We start from the raw sequence: 19,219 nt of genomic DNA, 5'->3' as shown, positions 1-19,219 counted from the left end.
TTATAAAATAATTATTCTTGTTTAATGAGCAATAATATCATTTATACTTATGTTATTATTATATAACCGATATAATCATGTAAATTATACTATTTAAAGAAAATACAATTTAACTTTTTTTCTATTTTTTTATGTACATTTAATATCATTTAATAATAATAATACATTTAATAATAATAATTATTAATATCGATATAATTCTGATTATTAATACTTCTTATAAAGTCGTTATTTTTAGAGAATCAAATTAATTAGATTAATTCTTAAACTAATGTATAAATATAATATTAAAATTTTGTATTTTAAAAAAAATATAAAATGGTTTGTACTTTTGCTGATATATTGCGGTTCTTATATATTTAGATGCAGAAATGAGAAAAGTGTTTCCGCAACTGTTAATATTCTGTTAAAATTGTTCTTTTAATATGCAAATTTTGAATCGTTATCTTGATAAAATCCGAAGGAGCACGAGGTCAATCGATTGAGTCCGATTAATATGGGAAAGAACAAAATCGATAGACGATTATGTGGTCGGAAGTACTTTATTCAGACAAGTTTTATGGACAATAGCACTTTTTTTGATTAGATTGATCGAGGAAGGTGCGGTCTCATTTCAGGGTGTGGTTCTCCGCTTTTAACCTCCGCCATCTGTCTCGATATATCTCACCGTTCGTACTCTTTCAGCTTCTTACGTCACTACTATCGCATTCTCCAAATATTTCATCAGATATTCTATCTTCTCGTAATTATTTTTGCACTAAAGATTTCACTATTAATATCAAATTCTTTTACCAATTTGTCGTCTTTTTTTTTTTTCAACAAAAATGTCATAAAATGTATTGCAATTTTCCAATTATTTTTTATACATGTTTATAACATTTTATTTATTACATTGAATTCTTAAAGTCTACTTGAAATTCTCCGAAAAAAATTTCAATTTTTTTCAAATTAATGTTAAAATTATATCAGTGGTAAGAAAAAGTAAAAATTACGACGTAATAAATTGCAACCCCTTTTCAAAGTACATTGTTCGTATACTTATCTCTTGTGATATCTAGGGCAGCGAAAATATGGAGAAGTTCTCATGCGAAGCTTTTGTAGTTTCTACAGCAAAATGAGAATTTTCAGGAAAGTCAAAGTTTTGTTGAGGCAACATTATATATAACGCATTTTAGCACGTATCGATATAACCCGCGACGGAGTTTCGACTTCGTGCGCAACATAAAAAAAAAAAAAAAAAAAAAAAAAAGGATCAAAAATTTTGCGCAACCTGTATGGAATACTTCGAAAAGAAGTTTCGCGATGTAAGAACGTTTCTTCAATTCCCGTACTACATTCTCTCATTAAAGTTTCCGGCAAGTTTCTGTGAGATACAACAGCGTTTAATGCTGCTTCCATCTCAGCGCTATTAAACTTTTCGGAAGTGAATCTCCCGCGTTGAATAGAAACAATTTTATTTTACTACAGTTGGCCGTGAGCGATTCGAATCAAAATAATGACCGTTGTTTGCATACGATGCTGTCTGGATTTGCACTTTTTTTATCTGCATATTTTTACGAATTATAGCTTCATCCATTCTTGATAAACCGTCTAATTTATCGCGCACACATTTTTTTTCTTTTAATTAAATGTCACCTTATTAAAAGATAATGTTTCAAATCAAGTTTTACTTGTAGAGAAATGAAACGTTTATTTGTTGCTACGAGAGTTACCGCAACAAATTGTCGCAATCAATTGAGTTCGATTTCTCATTACGCCGTTACATAAAACACGGTCGGAAAGTCTCGGGAGAGGAACGCGAGTGTCGCCGTGAAAATCTCGAGAATTCGAATAAACCCACCGGTAATCCCGATAATATACGTCCCGTCTCGCTGCGGAATATCATATCGATCGCCTCATTGAATTTGCAGTATATATATATATATATATATATATATATATATATATTGCGGCAAATAATATCCAGCATCTGGCCTTGATGGAAATAAAATGAAGTGCCCTCACCTTCGATCGACCCTCTACCCTCTTCTCCTGATTTAACTGGATCCAGGCGTCCCATCGATGTCTGTAGACACTCAGAGTGTTCCACTCATTCAGCTTCACCGTTTCCGTGCTCCTAACCGTACCCACGCCGCTGCCGCAGTCGAACCTTAGTCGCAGAAAATACAAGGAGGACGTTAATCGATTGAGAATGTCAGGCACGTCGCGAAATATTAGGTACTGTCGAAGCGGAATTCATAACGATATTCTTTCGCTATATTATCGAGAATTTAATCACAATAAGACGGCAGAAAGGAGGAGAATTCGTGCAATTAAATTGCAAATCTTTGTATTTTTGCGAGTGAATAATTATTAGAAAAAAAAAATTTATTATATAAATGGATATTTGCTCTGCTGCGACGTTTCTTGTTCTTTTTTTTTATTTTTATATAAACATAGTTTGTGTATGAAAAAGATTATAGGAAAATCAGCTATAGAATATATTCGTTTCAGTTAATTTTCTATATGCAATGATAAATAGTTCTTTCTTTCTCTCTCTCTCTCTCTCTCTCTCTCTCTCTCTCTCTCTCTCTCTCTCTCTCTTTCTTAATATCCTAATGGATGGTACATCCTCGTTACTCGCACGTTAATGATGAGAAAGAATATAGCCGGCATTCGATAATGTCTACGGTTAATATAGCGTTACTAGTGTTGTTGCCGATGCAATCAATATGGAAATCATCGTCGACATTCGGTAATCCATTCGCGATCATCGTGAAAGTAATCCGCTGATATGTAAGCGCACAGTAATGCGTTTCGTTCAGTTAATGTAACAACAAATCTACACATGACTAATCATTTAGCGTTCGATTAATGAATTGTGGAAACGAATCTGGGAAACAATGGACAACTATCTGCTGGTATTAATGAATAAATTACGCAACGTGTTTGATGAATGTGTCTATGAATTTGATATTCGATCTACGACTGAAATTTCCATTAGCTTGATTGCACTGGTAAATTTCGGTAGAAAGATTTCACGAAAATCTGTCTTATTTCTTCCTCTTTTTTTTTTTTTAATAGTTACTTGTCATTTATAGAACGTTCTTATTTATCATACTTGTATCTAGAAAACTCATATTTATATAATAATTAAGAAATTTTTGTTAAATAAAAAGATCTTTTGAAATTTGTAATCACTCACTGTCAGAAATAACTCAGTGTCAGTGTCCTTTATAGGAAAATTTTTCAATGGAGATATATATTTATTTAAAGATATTTAATGCTTCACTGCACTATTGCATATATCATGATACTGGCGCGAAAATATCGACGTGTCATTACAAATGTCATATGGCGGTATAACACTTCACAACGTGTACTTTTGCAAGGGCGCGAAACTTTACGTTAGTGCGTTATAAAATAAATCCTACGGCGTCGTTTTCACGGCGAAAAAGTTTTTCCGTCGACGGGCTGGCACGAAACGCCGTAAAAAAAAGAAGGAGCAGGATCAGAGTATATGCAGAGTATATTGCAAAGGATAAACTTTCAGTTTTTGCACGGCGTCCATAAATCGTACCTACGCGGTCTCCATTAAGTTACGGCTTATTAAGCTGTAAACGAAAAATTAGTCCCGGCATGGAATGTTTAATTAATGACCACGTCAAACTCACGGCGAAGTCTTCGAAATTATGACGCCGAAGAGTGTTCTATAAAATGTCTCCCGTGTAACTTTATATTCAATACCCCGCCTGTTTCTTAGCGCAAGGTAAAAAATAAATCGATGTACCTCGTTCTCGAGACTGTTTAAAGAGTTTATACTCGTAGAATCCTCATTGCACCCCGCCGATGCTCACGAGCTTCTTCCTTAATTTTTTAATTAACACTCTGATCTTACTCTCGCCTATTTTAATTCTTTCAGAGAAGTTGTTTATCTCTTTTATCTAATACATATTCATTCAATGAATTTCGTTATAAATGGTAACTAAACATATATATTTTTTTAATACACTTGTTCAACATAAATATTTTAATATAAATGTCACTTGAGTTACTCGAATCTAGATTGAAACGTTTGATAATACACAAATCAAACTCACTCATCATTATATTGGATCAATAGTTAGTAAAAAGTATGTTAGTGGTAGTAAATAAGTACCTGAATTCGATAAAGCCGTGATGAAGTATCAAAGCCATAAAATCACCCTGAAGATCGTCTCGTTCTCCCGCCAGTAGGAGTACCCCATCCCACGCTTCGGGCCGAAATTCCAGCTCCAATTGCACGTGTTTGTAAGCAGCTCTTAAGGCGGGAAAAGCCAGCCAGCCTGATCCAGTGAATCGAGGCGATCTCACTTCAGCCTCTGAAACGCAACATTACCTAAAGGTCTTTTATTGGTTCAACGGAATTTGTTTAAACTTCGTTAATTTGTTTTTCGGCTTAAATTAACAACGATATATTTACAGAATCGAGTATCAAGTTGCAAAGATATGACAAAAATTTATGAATTTTAGCTTTTAATTGCAAATATGTACTAAAAATACATTCGTAAATTTCATAAAATATATTAAAAATTCTCTTTTCTATCAGAATTTTATCGTATTTTGCTAAATCTTGGTGAAAATATATACGAGTATAAATAATAGCATTTTGCTTCTCCTCTTACAAAAAAAATGTATTTATTTATTGTGCATTTCTATTAGAATTATTTTTCATAAAAATTCTACTAAAATATACGCACGGATATAATACAAAAAAATATATTAATATCGATATAAACGACAATCTCACATAATATATGTATATGTAAAAGATCTTACAATATAATATAAAATAGTAACGAGTTTAAGAGTTTCCAATACATTCATGGTGCATCAGTATATCAATGTTCGCGAAAGATATTACTCTTCGTGATGTGACTATTAGAAAAACGTCACTTTAATATATACATTTTTTAAAACGTATCACGAAATAATCTCGGGAGGTACATGCAATTCGTAGTTGAGAGACGTGCGAATAGTTAGCATGCTGGTACCGTCGGCCACTTTCGGAGGATATACATCGGCTGCGAAGGGAAAAGAGCGGAAAATCGAGAATTCCGGCCGCACGCGAGGCTTATACGAAACGTCCCTCCACTCCCACGATCTACAACCTCGTATCAATCACGAGAGTGTACCGCAGGGTGTACCCATAGCAGGACGACCCTGCCAAGCACGTGGAACACGTGAGCGTAAGGGTGACGATAAATCAGGTCGGACCAGAAGAATAGAAAAAGTTGCACCCGTGGGGCCTGGAAATGGAATTCTAGTTCTTGATAGCGCCAGGAATCCTCGACACTATCGCGTAACAAAGCGCCGGCGACGCTCAACTGGCAGAATCGTACATGCAATTACAAATGGACGATATCGAAAAGACATGAAGAATTTATCGGACATTGACATGCTGCAACGGCAGAAAGAAATATCTCCGATCGATTGGTTTATTACGCTATAAAAAAGAATTTGACCCATGTATCGATTCCACGGCGCATTGCTTGCTGCGCTTATTTATTATCGTATGAAATTTTAGTATGCTATCATTTACGTGTATCTATTTTTCTTTTCAAAATTTTAATAACGGTGCGCTAAAAATTTTCTAAATTATTCATTGCAATAAATTAAAAATCGCATTTTAATTTTAATTAACTACAATATAATAAATTATTAATATAATTAATTATTTTATAAATAAAATTAAAAATATATAAATTATATATTTACCTAATTTATAATATGTCTAGATAATAAATTATATATCTAAATAAAAACTGTAATATAAGTATAATTAATTAATTATTTCTAGAATTTAAAGTTTATACACATACACGTAAACAGCTGTGCTGAGTGCTAATGTAAAGTAACTAAATAATCTAAAATTATAATTAGAGACTCTAATATAATTTATGTGTTGTATAAAATATAATAAATTATCCAACACACACCATTGAGAAATACTAATATTCCATAAATTGCTATATCCGCAGTTGAGTAACTATACGAAGTTGCAAGACTATTATTCCTTGCAGTAGAACAAGTACATCGCAAGCGGACCGTAGATTCAACTCTCATAGTAGAGTAAGTAAATTATAGCCGGACCACATACATTTCTTCCTACTAGTAGAACAAGTATATTATATTCCTGAACCAATATAATCCGCTTTTCGATTACACATTCACAATATTCCAAATTCCAATATGCTTAGAATTCACTGTATCGCAGCTATAGAATTACACGTAAAATACACTTTTTCGCCATTTTATTTTTAACGTGGTCGAAATAACGAAATCTATACGTAAAAAAAAAAAAAAAAAAAAAAAAAAGCGAAAGAAATCAATATCGTTACGCTCGTGGTTAGCACAAATAATAAATAAATATAACAGATAAAAAATTATTTAATAAAAAAATAGATAATTTAACATCAATATTAAAAACAAGATGAACGATATACCCAATGCATTTAAATAAATTACAATGACATGTAAAATACATAGATACATTGACATTTCGCATTAGCAGCTCGTTTAACCGCAGTCTTCTTTCAGTTTCGTCTTGGTTTCTTTTTTTTTTTTTGCAGTATGTTGAGAAACGTTTAAGATGCATGTCGAATAAATGAGTTACTTTACCGCCGCGGGATGTAAAAGGCAAAGAGTTCTATTGATTAAAATCGAACATCTCAAAGTTACCGGCTCTGATGTTCGCATCGCGCTCGGTTTAACGCGGGAAACGAACTTCCGGAACGCAGGAAACAACGTTCCTGCCAACCTGCGGTTCGGTCAGGCGTGTAAACTCGAACGAGCCGATCGACGAGAGCGATCGGGAGCGAGGAGCAGCCGGGCTAGCTCGAAAAGAGAGAGGCTATACGATCGTAATTCGTTTCCCGCGGCGACTTGATTGATCGTTTCGCCATTCGAGGCGTGCCTTTATGCAAATTAAGCGGATCAAAAGACTCCCGCAGTAGTTTCCATCTGAGCCTCGCAAAGTGGACGTCTCGTAACCCAACGTCAACCCTCTCGATGCGCTGTCCCACACAACGCGAATGCTAATGAAACTCGTTTCTTCACCGTTAAAAATTTCAACCAGCGTGCATATATTGCTCCCTGTCAAGTATGCCGTACTCATTAATACGCCACAAATCCCCCGCAGCAATTTTTATTAAAATAAGAAGAACTATTACGTGGAAATTTCGCATTAAAATCTTTGTTAGAAAAAGGGGGATAAAATAGAGGATAGAGGAAGATAAAAGGGATAATAGAAGATAAAAAGAACATATTTTCAAGTATTACGTGAATTACACGTACATGACTCATAATGTAAATCTATGATATTTTATTTGTTACGTATATCTTCTTTTTAATATATCTTTTATAATTCTCATTCTGCTCTTTTAAAGTTTTATTAAAAGTGATAATGCACCAGTTAATAATGCGGAATTCTATCGTACAACTAATGTCAAAGTATAATTTATATTAAGAGGATGATTTACATAAAAAAAAAAAAAAAAAAATGTAAAATATTGGCAGAATAATATCTTTTACGAGCAATTTTACATTTCTATTATATTTTTCATTATATAGATAAGTTAAATAGATAACACAAAATTTTTCTTGCAACACAAATTTATGTGTTGAATATGAAAACCAATTATGGTTTGCGTGACACGAAATCGTAACATACAACGTGTTGAAATAGATATATCGATTACGTGGACGTTGTTGTATAACGGTCACTCGATTTGCAATAATTATTGCGTTTCAATGTCGTAAAGTTTGGGCTCTTCGTAGCCGCGTATGTTTCATCATTAGTTGCATATGATTCTGACAATTAGTAGAGACTCGATGGCGGTGACATAGACACCCCTTCGTCCTCTGACATACGACTCGTATGTCAAATCAATGGTACACGTTACAAACATGTGCCAGCCATTTTCTCCGGACATTAGCGGCCATTCGAATCGTATCATCGTTAATATTCGCGTCCTATTCCCTGTTATCGCTGTTATCGATTCGGTACAAAGAGTAATGTCGTGCATCGAAGCTGTCGTGATTATACAGGGAATTATGACACGATGCAATTATAATATGCGCGATGTCGATATTGCAACAGATGTTCATGATACCCGTAGGTGTGAATAAGATAAAATTCACATTAATAGGCTGTGGCCAAATAAAGTGTAATATTTTAATATTACGTTTTATTACATTTGAGAGATTGTTTTATGCATTTTAATATTTTAAATGCAAAACAATACGTGTTTACGTTTATTTTAATAAATTCGCATATTTTGCATAGTTCATTATTCATATTATAAATCTGAAAGTTGCGTTAAATTACGTTAAATTATTATTAAAAATTTTAGAGAGTATATTCAATAAAGAAATTTCGTACCCGTTGAACCATTTAAGAGCTGTTTCAAGTAGCGTGAGTCCATAATTTCTCTGGCATTCGGGTTCTAAAGACTGAGCAGTCAGCGGATAATACTACTTAAAAGTCAAATACGATCATGAATCCGGCATAATCCAAGGTAAAAAATGGTGGAAGTTTTGTTGAAATTTTCATAATTAAATACTTTACATAAAGGAGACCGTAAAAGCCGGAGCAAAAGTTTCTTTTCTATATAGACGGTATTTTACATTTATGTTGTAAATAGCACTTCTTTCAAGACGACAAAATCTTGTAATTTCTTTAGAACAAAAAAAAAATAACGTCCGGAATCTTTGGTATTTACAACTTTCTTTTTATTAATGTATTAATCTTAGAAGTAGTCACTCAGAAAAGAAAAAAATATCATGCCATTCAATTTCGATATAATTTGTCGACCCTATCCCGATAAAAATAAAAGAATAAGAAAAAAAAAAAAAACACAAAATTATAGAAGCAACAGTCGCGTGATTTATATTATTATACTTTCTGTCTTTGTTGTATTCGCGTGTTTGTTTCATCAATTTTCGCTTCATTCTTTATTTATACAAGCGTACACTTCAATTTGGTCAACAAATTGGCAAACAAATATCATCTCGGCGGAGCCGCGCCGGAGGATTGAATCCGCGGAGAGTACAATTTAATTGGAAAAAAGTTAACTCACGCGACGGTATCAAAGGGCAATCAAAAGGACCGTACGTCGGCGCGTGCCGAACGGTGTACCATAAGTCAACGAAGAACATAGTATGGAGAGCACGACTCGTACATGTCGTCGCGCGTTATCGATTTTATAATCAAGGCGGAGGCAGCGAACCACGCGTTCCCGTTTCGTCACCCGCGAAGCCGTCCCTGACACGGACTTATATCTCACTGGTTCAGCTGCGTACGAGCTTTGAATTATTCGTGATGTACATCAAAATTTCGAACGGATCGAGGAATTTTTTCCGCAGGTGTTTGTGTAAAAAACGTGTCTTCTTAAAAAAAAAAAAAAAAAAAAAAGTCATAAATATAGATCCTTTCTTTATGACGTTACTATCACAATTATTGAAATTCTCTGTCATGATTCAAATCTCTGTCACTTGAATTATTTAGATTTAACACGTACATATTTTTTTCATGCAAATTAATTAATTAGAATGTAACGTATGTATATTCATTTCCTTTCATTTCAACTTTAATTATTCTAAATATCTCTGACTGTTTCAAGGAAATTTTCTTCCTTTTTCACTCTTCTTCTGTTTTTTTTTTTTTATTTTTCTTACGTAATTACTCTCTGTAACATGCACATTTAATAGTTGTTTAATAATTGTTAAAAAAAAACGGTACTTCAAACAATCAGAGTTTAATATCGATTTATTTACACATAAACATAGATCTCGATATTATACGCTATAAATATAAAAGTTTAAGTTCCAAGTATAGGTATAACTGTTTAACAGTATAAATAAAACTGAAGATATGATACTTCAAATGTACTAAATTTTACAAGTTCTGAACAACTTCTTTACCCGCGAAGGAAATGGACGAGATACCATGCATAACACGTGTATAACGTGCTGTACGAATTTTCGACATCTATACTGCGATCATCGCATTTAATCAATATAATTGATACGATCCCCGATCGCGTAATTAAAGTTTGCAAAGTTTGTGAATTATACTCCCCAGACCACATCGACCGTAACGTTATTTCCGAGGGTTTACTCAAACTGTCGAACATCGGGAGCACGAGCCACCCCCGCGTTCGCCAACAACGAAAATAACGTTGCGTGAACGCGCAAATAAATTCTAAAATTAATTGTATCATTGTGCGTGGGTCGATCTGCATAATTGGTGTCACCACCCCTTCGTCGCATCCCCAAACTGGAATTACGGGAATCTCTACAAGCGTAATCCGGCACAGTCGTCGTGCATGCGCTCGCACATGCACCTGTTGTGGCGTATCCCGCACCTAATCGATTGACTATCCGCTGTGACGCGACAAATTGCGTTTGTCCCTTTCGCATTATGGCCGACACAATGGCCACTCCCTCTCCTATTTTTCCTCTCATCGCCGTAACCCTTTCGCCACTCGATAGTCGAGTGAAGGTTGCCGTGTGACCGGGTCGTTCTTTTTTTTTTTTTTCTCACGAGCATCGATGAACGCATCAATGAGCGTGAAGTTTATAATTTCTCGCGAAAGGATTGTCTTTCGAGCTATAGTTTACATGATTATTATGGAGATAGCGTTGCAGTAAACGCATCGAATATACAGAGCATAAATTTGATTATTTCTGCATAATTATCTGGCTTAAAATTTTATATATTCAATGTCGAATGATAAATGAATGCAAATGCTTCAAAATAGTCTTTTAAAGCGACACGTCTTCTATCGTTATCCGATATTTAATATTTTATTATTTTTTATTAATATTTCTGACAAATTTTGTTATTTTACTAATAACAAATTCTTTTTACTAATTTAACATGATAATTGTGTTCGATATTAGTGAATCAATTTATTTAGCATTAAATGTATCTTAAGAATAGGAATATATAAAATCTGGAATGTACATTTCGCGAAATAGTGGCACAGAATGAAAAGTAATCAAGAGAGATTAACGGGAGAAACGAATTAAAGTCGTCTTTGAGAAATGCCTCCGTGTAACGAGCATAATGAGTTAACTTGTCATGAAAGCCAAATAATTAAATTTCCTTGAGAAACAATATTAGACCAACTTAAGCTGTCATATGGCTTAATATAATATATATTGAAAAAAAAAAAAATGAATTCTCTCAAAGAATCTTACATTAAAATTTATCACGTAAAAAAGTAGAAGCAAGATATCTTACATGTACGTCTAATATCCTAGTACTTAGAGCTTTTACAATGTCTTTTGTCCCAAAGAAAAATCTCTTGTTTCCAAAGTTAAAACGAGTTTTCTAACCGAATAATCGTAGAGCTCGAATAATCTTTCTTTGCAAGTTTGAATTACGACGTAAATGTTGTGAAAGGGGCTACCTTAACATGAATCTGCCGAGAAAATTATTTTGATGAGAAGCAGTGCTTTAAAAGTGCATTCACGGACGGACAACAATAATTCCCAGTGTCCCTTTCGAAGTAGCATCGATCGATTGAGATTAAAAATATATAGAAAAATATATAGAAAAATATAGGATGCTTCGGCGAACAAAAGTCTCGAGTTTTTGAAAGTTTATCCAATGAAGATACTCGACAATGTTTTCGCGTCAGATATCGCATTGTTGACTACTGCAAAGTCGACGATGGAAAACAACGATTGATCAAAATGCAAGCAAATCAATACTTTCGAAAATCATGATGCGCAAAGCTATTCCGCGTCATCTTCGCAAAGGGTTTTGCGAGCCGAGGGGTGGAAAAACACCCCAATATTTTCATCCCTGACGTGAGTAAGCGAGAATTTCGCGAATTCGCGTGACCAGAATAGTCTTTCGGGCAGTGGTGGGTATCGACGAAACGATTATCTTCGCTCGTGTGCGTATACGTATGTACGTGTGCGTGTTTCTTACAGGGCTCTTGCAGACACCGGGCAGCTGTTGGTAATAATTGTTAGGTGGATAGCCGCGCTTTAGCGCTCCCCATTGGAAGACACCATCACGAAGCTGGTACATCCTATATCGGGTCGTCCGAGCAAAACTTGCTCCCGCTTCCGTACCTTGGCTACGATAATTTCAGTCCATTTTCATACTTGTTTCATTTCCGCCCACTTCACTATTACACACAGCTCTGAGTCATTGCAGTTCCCGAATGGCTTTTGCATTTCATTACACAATCTGAGGCGCAAAGCGTTCAAATAAATTTGTCGTTTAAATAAAGTGGAAAAGAAATTATATAATCATTAACGAGTGATTTTTATCAATTGAAATATAAATAAAATTGACTTCGATACATGTATATTTTTCTTCATCTATACAACTTTTTCTCAATATTCTTTTGAAAAAATAAGTCTCTGAATTCCAAGCTTTTTGTTTAAAACGGAATTTGCAAGAAAAGCAACGAATTTCTCGCAGCAACTTATTTTCAATTCATTATCATTTAGTATCCATTTTCGACAGACAATTATTATTTAATTTTAAAAATATTAATATTTCTTTTTAATTTTTGTGTTGATTAAAATTTATAGAATATATAAAAGTACAAGACGACAAAGACATTCCAGCACTCATAATATCCTAATACCGGGACTGTTATCTACAATGTATCGCATAGCTAAGGCCAAAGTATGCCACGAACAGCGAGGATCGATAGCTCTGACTCTAACTTCGGTAAGTGCAGCGAGCTGCAGCTTTTGTCCTTTCGTAAATATTGACCGAACGTAGCTCGTTGCGCAGTATCGTAAGCGTGGTATTAAAAACAAAGAGGCGATCGATCGATCATTCTATATAGTTTTCCCTCTTTTTTTTCAATTCCCATTAGAACTATCAACTCACGTACATACATACATACGTAAAAAAATATATTTCTGTATCTAAATTAACATTAAATATCGTTAGATAACTGGAAAGCGAGAAGAGACATAGTACTTTACATAATTATCAATTTAACGCGTATTTTCATACATACATACCCATTTTTACAAAAAATGGTTTAATCACTTTTCCGGGAAAGCAATTTAATACAAGATATTTGAATTTTTTGCATTTTATATCACGCATTTGTTATATCTATCCGAGAAATATGGGAACATATAAATATACATAAATAGTTATAAAGATCTGATAGCATTATGTAATTTTATACCTTACTATTATAATATCATATTAATTTACATCATATACACAAAATAATATCCGAAATTTGGCACAAATTATGATCTTATCTTTACATACATATTTGAATAGATTTATTTTCATATATAATCAAATTTAGTCTTAGAATATGATATATAAAATATCACATCGGGTCACATTTCGAATTTAATTATACATAATCAGATCATATATCGCGCCAAATTTGGGATTTAATTATATATAATTTTATATAATTACCATATATATCATATTTTTTTCTCGGATATGTAAAATAACTCATTGGAAAATAGGACGAAATTATTCATCATACACACGAGATAATCCGCAGTTGGACGTTGTATTATATTATGAGATAACACGTAATCAGTAGCGAACGTGTTAAAAATACAAACCAGCATGAGCTTCAGTAACAGCACGACGTAATTGACCTCGTCGACACGCGAGGTAGAGTGCATTTTTCAACGAGTCATCGTAATTTTGTTAAAGTGCCATTTTCTCTAACTGACGTATTCATTTCAGCGTTTTCCAAATTATGCTTCTTGAAACTTTTGTACTCATGTAATAATAATAATAAAAAGTATTATTAAGGTGACATTTTAAAAGATGTCTGATTGTGAAAGCTCAGATCTAAGAGAAAACTAATTCTGAATAATTTAAATTTCTTTTTATTTGGACAAATATTTGCATTTTTTCTTCTATCAAATTATATTTGAAAAATAAATATAATGAAAATGTGAAAAAGCTAATTTTTTTATTTGTTTTTTTTTTTTTTTGCGAAAAGCTTTTACAACTCTTATAATTTTTTTTATCGTTATTTTTAATAGAATATATTAATTTTTAATCTCGAATATAATACGATAAAAACAAAAACTTGCTTTAACTTTAACGAACAGAATAATTTTAGTCTTGAAGGAAAAATTATTTCATTTTCAATTATAATAGAATAAAGAAAGCAAGAATAAAATTCCCGTTTTGCAAAAACTGTTTCAGATAAACATACATATAAAGATTTTGTGATATTATGAACTTTTTGACACTATAGCGAGATTGTAATGATTGGAATTTAAAATTTAAGCTTATTGCATGTCAGCTTAAGATAAGCAAAGAAATCCCGGAAAAGTTTGGAATATATGTGAGAGTATATATAAGTTGTAAAGAATAATTTGAGATTAAATGCAACTGTGCCTGAACTGTAAGGAGGACTTAACTATGCTGTTCCAAAAACACTTTGAAATAAAAAAGCTTGAGAATTTCCGTTTATCCTGTTTTTGCAAACTGACGATCGTTGTTTATTATATCAGAACCAGTAAAAACAAAAATATTTAATAACAAATATTATACGGTACACACACATATATATATATATATATATATATATATATCTTCTAACGGTGGCGCATAAAAGTCGTTTAAAAGCTTAATTCAAACTTACCACGAATGGCACAACATGGTATTAAATTGCAAAAGGGATTATATTCCGGAAAAGTTGACAACTTTACGGTAATAGCTTTAATGCGACATGATATACTTTCGCTAATAGCCTCATGCGAGATAATTTCGACAATCCTCATTCCTGAAAATAACTCTCTATTCATATTCCATAAATGAGATATTAAATATTTATGGCACAAGGATAATGTAATTTTATAGTGATAACAAAAAGGCTGTCACGCTGTCGACTGAAAAGATTCTCTCTCTCTCTCTCTCTCTCTCTCTCTCTGTCTTTTTACTCATCGCGGAAAGGCGACGGATATTTACAAGTTGCCCGGTAGTTCATTATTTTCTTCGAAAAGGATAGACGGACACGAGAATGAGCTCTCGCAATTCTTATTGAATGAGCTTAACGAAGTACACAGCTTCAAGTCGTGGATAGAACGGAATAACTTTTAACGAAGCACGCACTCCATTACGCGTCGGCTGTGTAATAAAGCTCACTCTTGTCTAAATGCGTTCGCTTTCTTTCCAAACAATATTTGTCTCGTTCCGGCAACTACTGAGCTATTCATTCGTGTCCGATATGCTTTCCAACTGTATCAAGAAAAATGAGCAACTCGCTCGCTTTTATTATATAAAACACGAAAATACAATATATGCTTTTATGCCCGAACAATACTTGAGTTGGACTACTTGGAATGTGAGTTGTATTACTAATATCGAGTTATACTACTTGGACATATATTTGAAAAATGTATAGACTGATTTTTAAATGGATTAATTTTAAATGGATATATTTGATAAATTGTTGATGATATTTTCTCTGCTTAATTATCAGTATTAAATATCTCGTTTAAGTAAACTTAAGTAAAAAGAGTTCCGTTAGAATTCATATTTGAAAAAAAAAATTTCATTATTTTTTTAATCCCTAAAGCTCCAAATAATTTCTGATATAAATAAATGTATAACAGTTTTAATTTATAATTATATTATAATTAATAATATTTATATCCAAATCAATTGGCCGTGCTTTTGAAACATATTATCAAAGTATTGATTCGCGAGTAGCGACTCGCTGACGCGCAATCGTACGTAGGAGAAAATCCGCAAAGAGAATCGATACAGAGCAGACAATAGTCAAACGGATAAATTCGTCGCTTTGTAACAATGTCCGTGGCGAAAAAGATAGTCAGTATCGACCGCGAGACGCGAGAAAAAATACGGGGCAGAAAAACCGTAGGGCGCAATTACGTCGAGGCGCGAGCCAACTTATCCGCTAAATTATCCGTGCAGTAACATCCGAAACGAGCGACACGAAAGTTCAACGCTCGTTAAGCACGTGCACGGGGACCTTGCCGCCAAGTTACGTCGTTACACGACGAGGGAGACGATCCCTGAGAAGCTGGGAACACCGCCTGGCTGGGCGCGCGCGAACGGATGTTTAATAGGGCGCGACGCACGTGTTTTAACGTTTCCGGATTATGCCATGCTCGTATACAGTCCTGAAATGATGTCTTTAACACGTCAAGGAGAGTGTCATTCCGTTGTGCCGCGCACATTTTCGAGGTCATAATTCTCGATACGTAAATAAAGGTTTATAGATTTGATGACGTAGATTTTAGTCGATATCGCGACAATTTTTGAAAACTTTTTCTGACTCTTCTGTGAATAATTAAAATAAAATATTGTAAAAAAGAGAAAAATAAGAAACCTTAATATATTGATATATAATATTAATATTATATAAAAGTTTTTTAGAATGAGAGAATTTTTTATCATGGATTTCAAATACAATATAATCTGCGGAAGATTATGAAGTAATTTTGATTAATCTATCAATATTTCATATAACATATAATAAAATAAAAAATATACGTGTAACAAATATTCAAAATTACTAAAAAATGTTAGCAACATAATAGTTCACTGAAATAATAGGAATATAAAAAAATGTTTCTCTTTTCTCCGACACATAATGGGAGGCGCGAGCGTAACATTCTTCTTTTTTGCGATTGTCTGCAAAAAGAACACGAAATGCTGATAAGACTTGGGCGAACGGAGCTCGCGTGCTCTATATCGCGGACTTTGATATAAATGATAATAAGCTAGCGAGTCAGACATTCTGGGCGAACACGCGAGCCGGCGGCGGATTCTCTTCAGTCACGGCATTCGTGGCCTTTCGATCGAAGTATTGCGACGCGACGCTGCAGCTCGTCGCACAACGGCCCTCTTTTCCGTCTTCGTAATTCTATGCACGTAATTCCATCCAGCTTCTCGGAATGGCGCCTTTGTACGAGAGACGCACCGAGTTCCACACAGGGAGCTCGCACACGTCGCCGCACTCGGCGAAAATTTACAGAGTCGTTAAGATCGCGAGAGCTTACCCGAGAGGCGAGAGGTGAGAGGCGAAAACTAAAAGTCGCGCGTCGTTGTACGACCAACAAGAATGTAGAACCCTTCCGCTTCGACATGCGTGTTTCGCATGCCAAATTCGCCCTTCGAGATCAATGAACTCGGAACTCTTAATATTTCAATCGATTATGGGAAAAGAGCAACCATGAGCGCGTATCATGAAGTAAAAAGTTTTCGCAGCGAAAAAAGGGGAAAAAAAACTTTTCTTCTTGCGTTAGAAACTTTGCGTGGAAAATTTCAAATCTTTTCCTCTTTTAACAAATCCCAGATTCAAATCTGCGAAAGCACACGACATTTCACAAATAAACACGTTGAAAATAATAATATCTGGACAGAGAAACATGAAGTAATGCCAGAAATGCGCGGTGGAAAATATTTTCCCTGCTTACCGTCGTGTCCTTTATATCATGCATATAAAATCGAAAACGTTACCTCGAAATTCTTTTGTGAGTCTTCGGGTTACGAGAAAGGTCTATAGAATTGATTTTGATAAAGCGCGATAGGGTCGGCGAACTAACGATAGGATTGTGTAATAAGAAGCTCGTGTATCAGGGCCGGCTTTTCAACCCCTATTCCGTATGTGCTGAAAGAAAAGACAAAGCGAAAGATCAAGTGCTCGACGCTACGAAGAACGCGACGGGAACTAACAATGGGCGCGCCGAAGCCCTTCTATGGTGGAAACAATACGGCTTACTGCAAGCAGCGACCAGAAGAACCCTGAGACCAACTCTAACAGCGCAGATACCGTATACCTATTCAGGGCTTGCTCTCGAATTTATTTTATTGCAAATCAAATTGAATTATATACCAGCACTCTCATCACCTAGCGTGATTATTTTCCACCGTCTAATAAATTTAAATCAAGATATAATTTTTCTAGATGTTTTCTCATCATTATGGAAGAAATGACTGAAATACATACATGATGCAGATTGACTAATTTACGATAAAATAATTTAAATAGAAATTGATAATATAACTTGCTAATTGGAAATTGTATATGTATGCTTCATCGAAAAATAATTCCTTTATTTGTCAATCAAATTAAAAAGAGAACAGGTAAAAAAATCAAGCTATACGAAGAAATGTGTTATATATTTATTTAGATAAAAGAAAAATAATATAAAAGGAATTGAAAAATATTTATGATATACATATATAATAAAAAAAAGTGGCATTGGAAAAGAAATTATTTACATTATTATAGAAATCAAAACGACGTAGCTTATACGAAGAAAAAGAAAAAAATACTTTTGACGTTGAAAAACATCTCAAAAACATATCAAGATGCTATATAATGCGATATCTTTTTTTTTTTTTTTTTTATTATACTTTTAATTGCGTTCCTCGCGCATGTGCAGTGTATTATATTTACTCATAGATTCGCGGCGCGAACAAAACCAAGCTTAAATATTAACTCGCGAATTAATATACGACGATTCTCTCCGTCTCCGCAATCTATTGCGTCCACGCAGTCCCAGATGTACAAATTATTTTATCAAAGACAACCAAATTGATTTATCGCGACCACGTAAATGTTTACTCGTGGCATACTGAGCTGCGGCCCTGGACGCATGTGCTCTCGCTCTCTAACTCTCTCTCTCTCTCTCCATCCACGGACGCATGTATATGTATGCTGCATACACACACACACACACACACACACACACATGTGACGCATGCATACCGCGGCCGCGCACATATGCATGTACGCACTCGTACGATGTGCGTATACATATATATATATATATATATATATATGTGCGGTTCGCATCGCGCTGCGGAAGATGCCAGGGTGCTTTGCGCTGCGCCTCTATTGCTATCACTTGGAGAGACTCGATACGAAACGATATCCGCGGAATGTTTACTCTCTCAACAAACGGCGCTCGTGCCATTTCCCGATGCAGTCGGATGTAAAAATCGTCGAGCGCGTTTGTCATCGACCAGCTTAGCTGAAGGTAAAAGCAATCTGACGGAGAGTCATCGCTTGAAAGATTAAATCTGTATAGGTATTATTTCGATATATAAACTTTTAATAATTGTGCGGACCGAGCTGAGAGTAATGCTTGCAAAGTAATATTTATTGCAATATTGCGTATAAGTAAATATAAAATATTTTACGCGATAAAAAAATGAAGCTAAAAATAAAATTATAGAAATTTAAAAGAA

At 34.2% G+C, this 19,219-nt stretch overlaps 1 protein-coding gene across 8 annotated transcripts in view; it reads right to left on the bottom strand.

The window, feature by feature from the left end:
- Window positions 1-19,219, bottom strand: part of LOC140662861 (pikachurin) — a 95,450-nt gene that overhangs the window by 31,668 nt on the left and 44,563 nt on the right. For all 8 annotated transcript variants that reach the window (XM_072886534.1, XM_072886533.1, XM_072886532.1 and 5 more), the window contains 2 exons: window positions 4,139-4,340; window positions 2,005-2,149 (listed from right to left, as the gene is read on the bottom strand). In XM_072886534.1, the coding sequence (XP_072742635.1) occupies window positions 2,005-2,149; window positions 4,139-4,340 (347 nt within the window). The remainder of the gene's footprint in view (window positions 1-2,004; window positions 2,150-4,138; window positions 4,341-19,219) is intronic.

The sequence above is a fragment of the Anoplolepis gracilipes genome, chromosome 2 (genome assembly GCF_047496725.1).
Source record: "Anoplolepis gracilipes chromosome 2, ASM4749672v1, whole genome shotgun sequence".
Taxonomy (NCBI): domain Eukaryota; kingdom Metazoa; phylum Arthropoda; class Insecta; order Hymenoptera; family Formicidae; genus Anoplolepis; species Anoplolepis gracilipes.
This window is presented reverse-complemented; position numbering and strand designations above follow the sequence as displayed.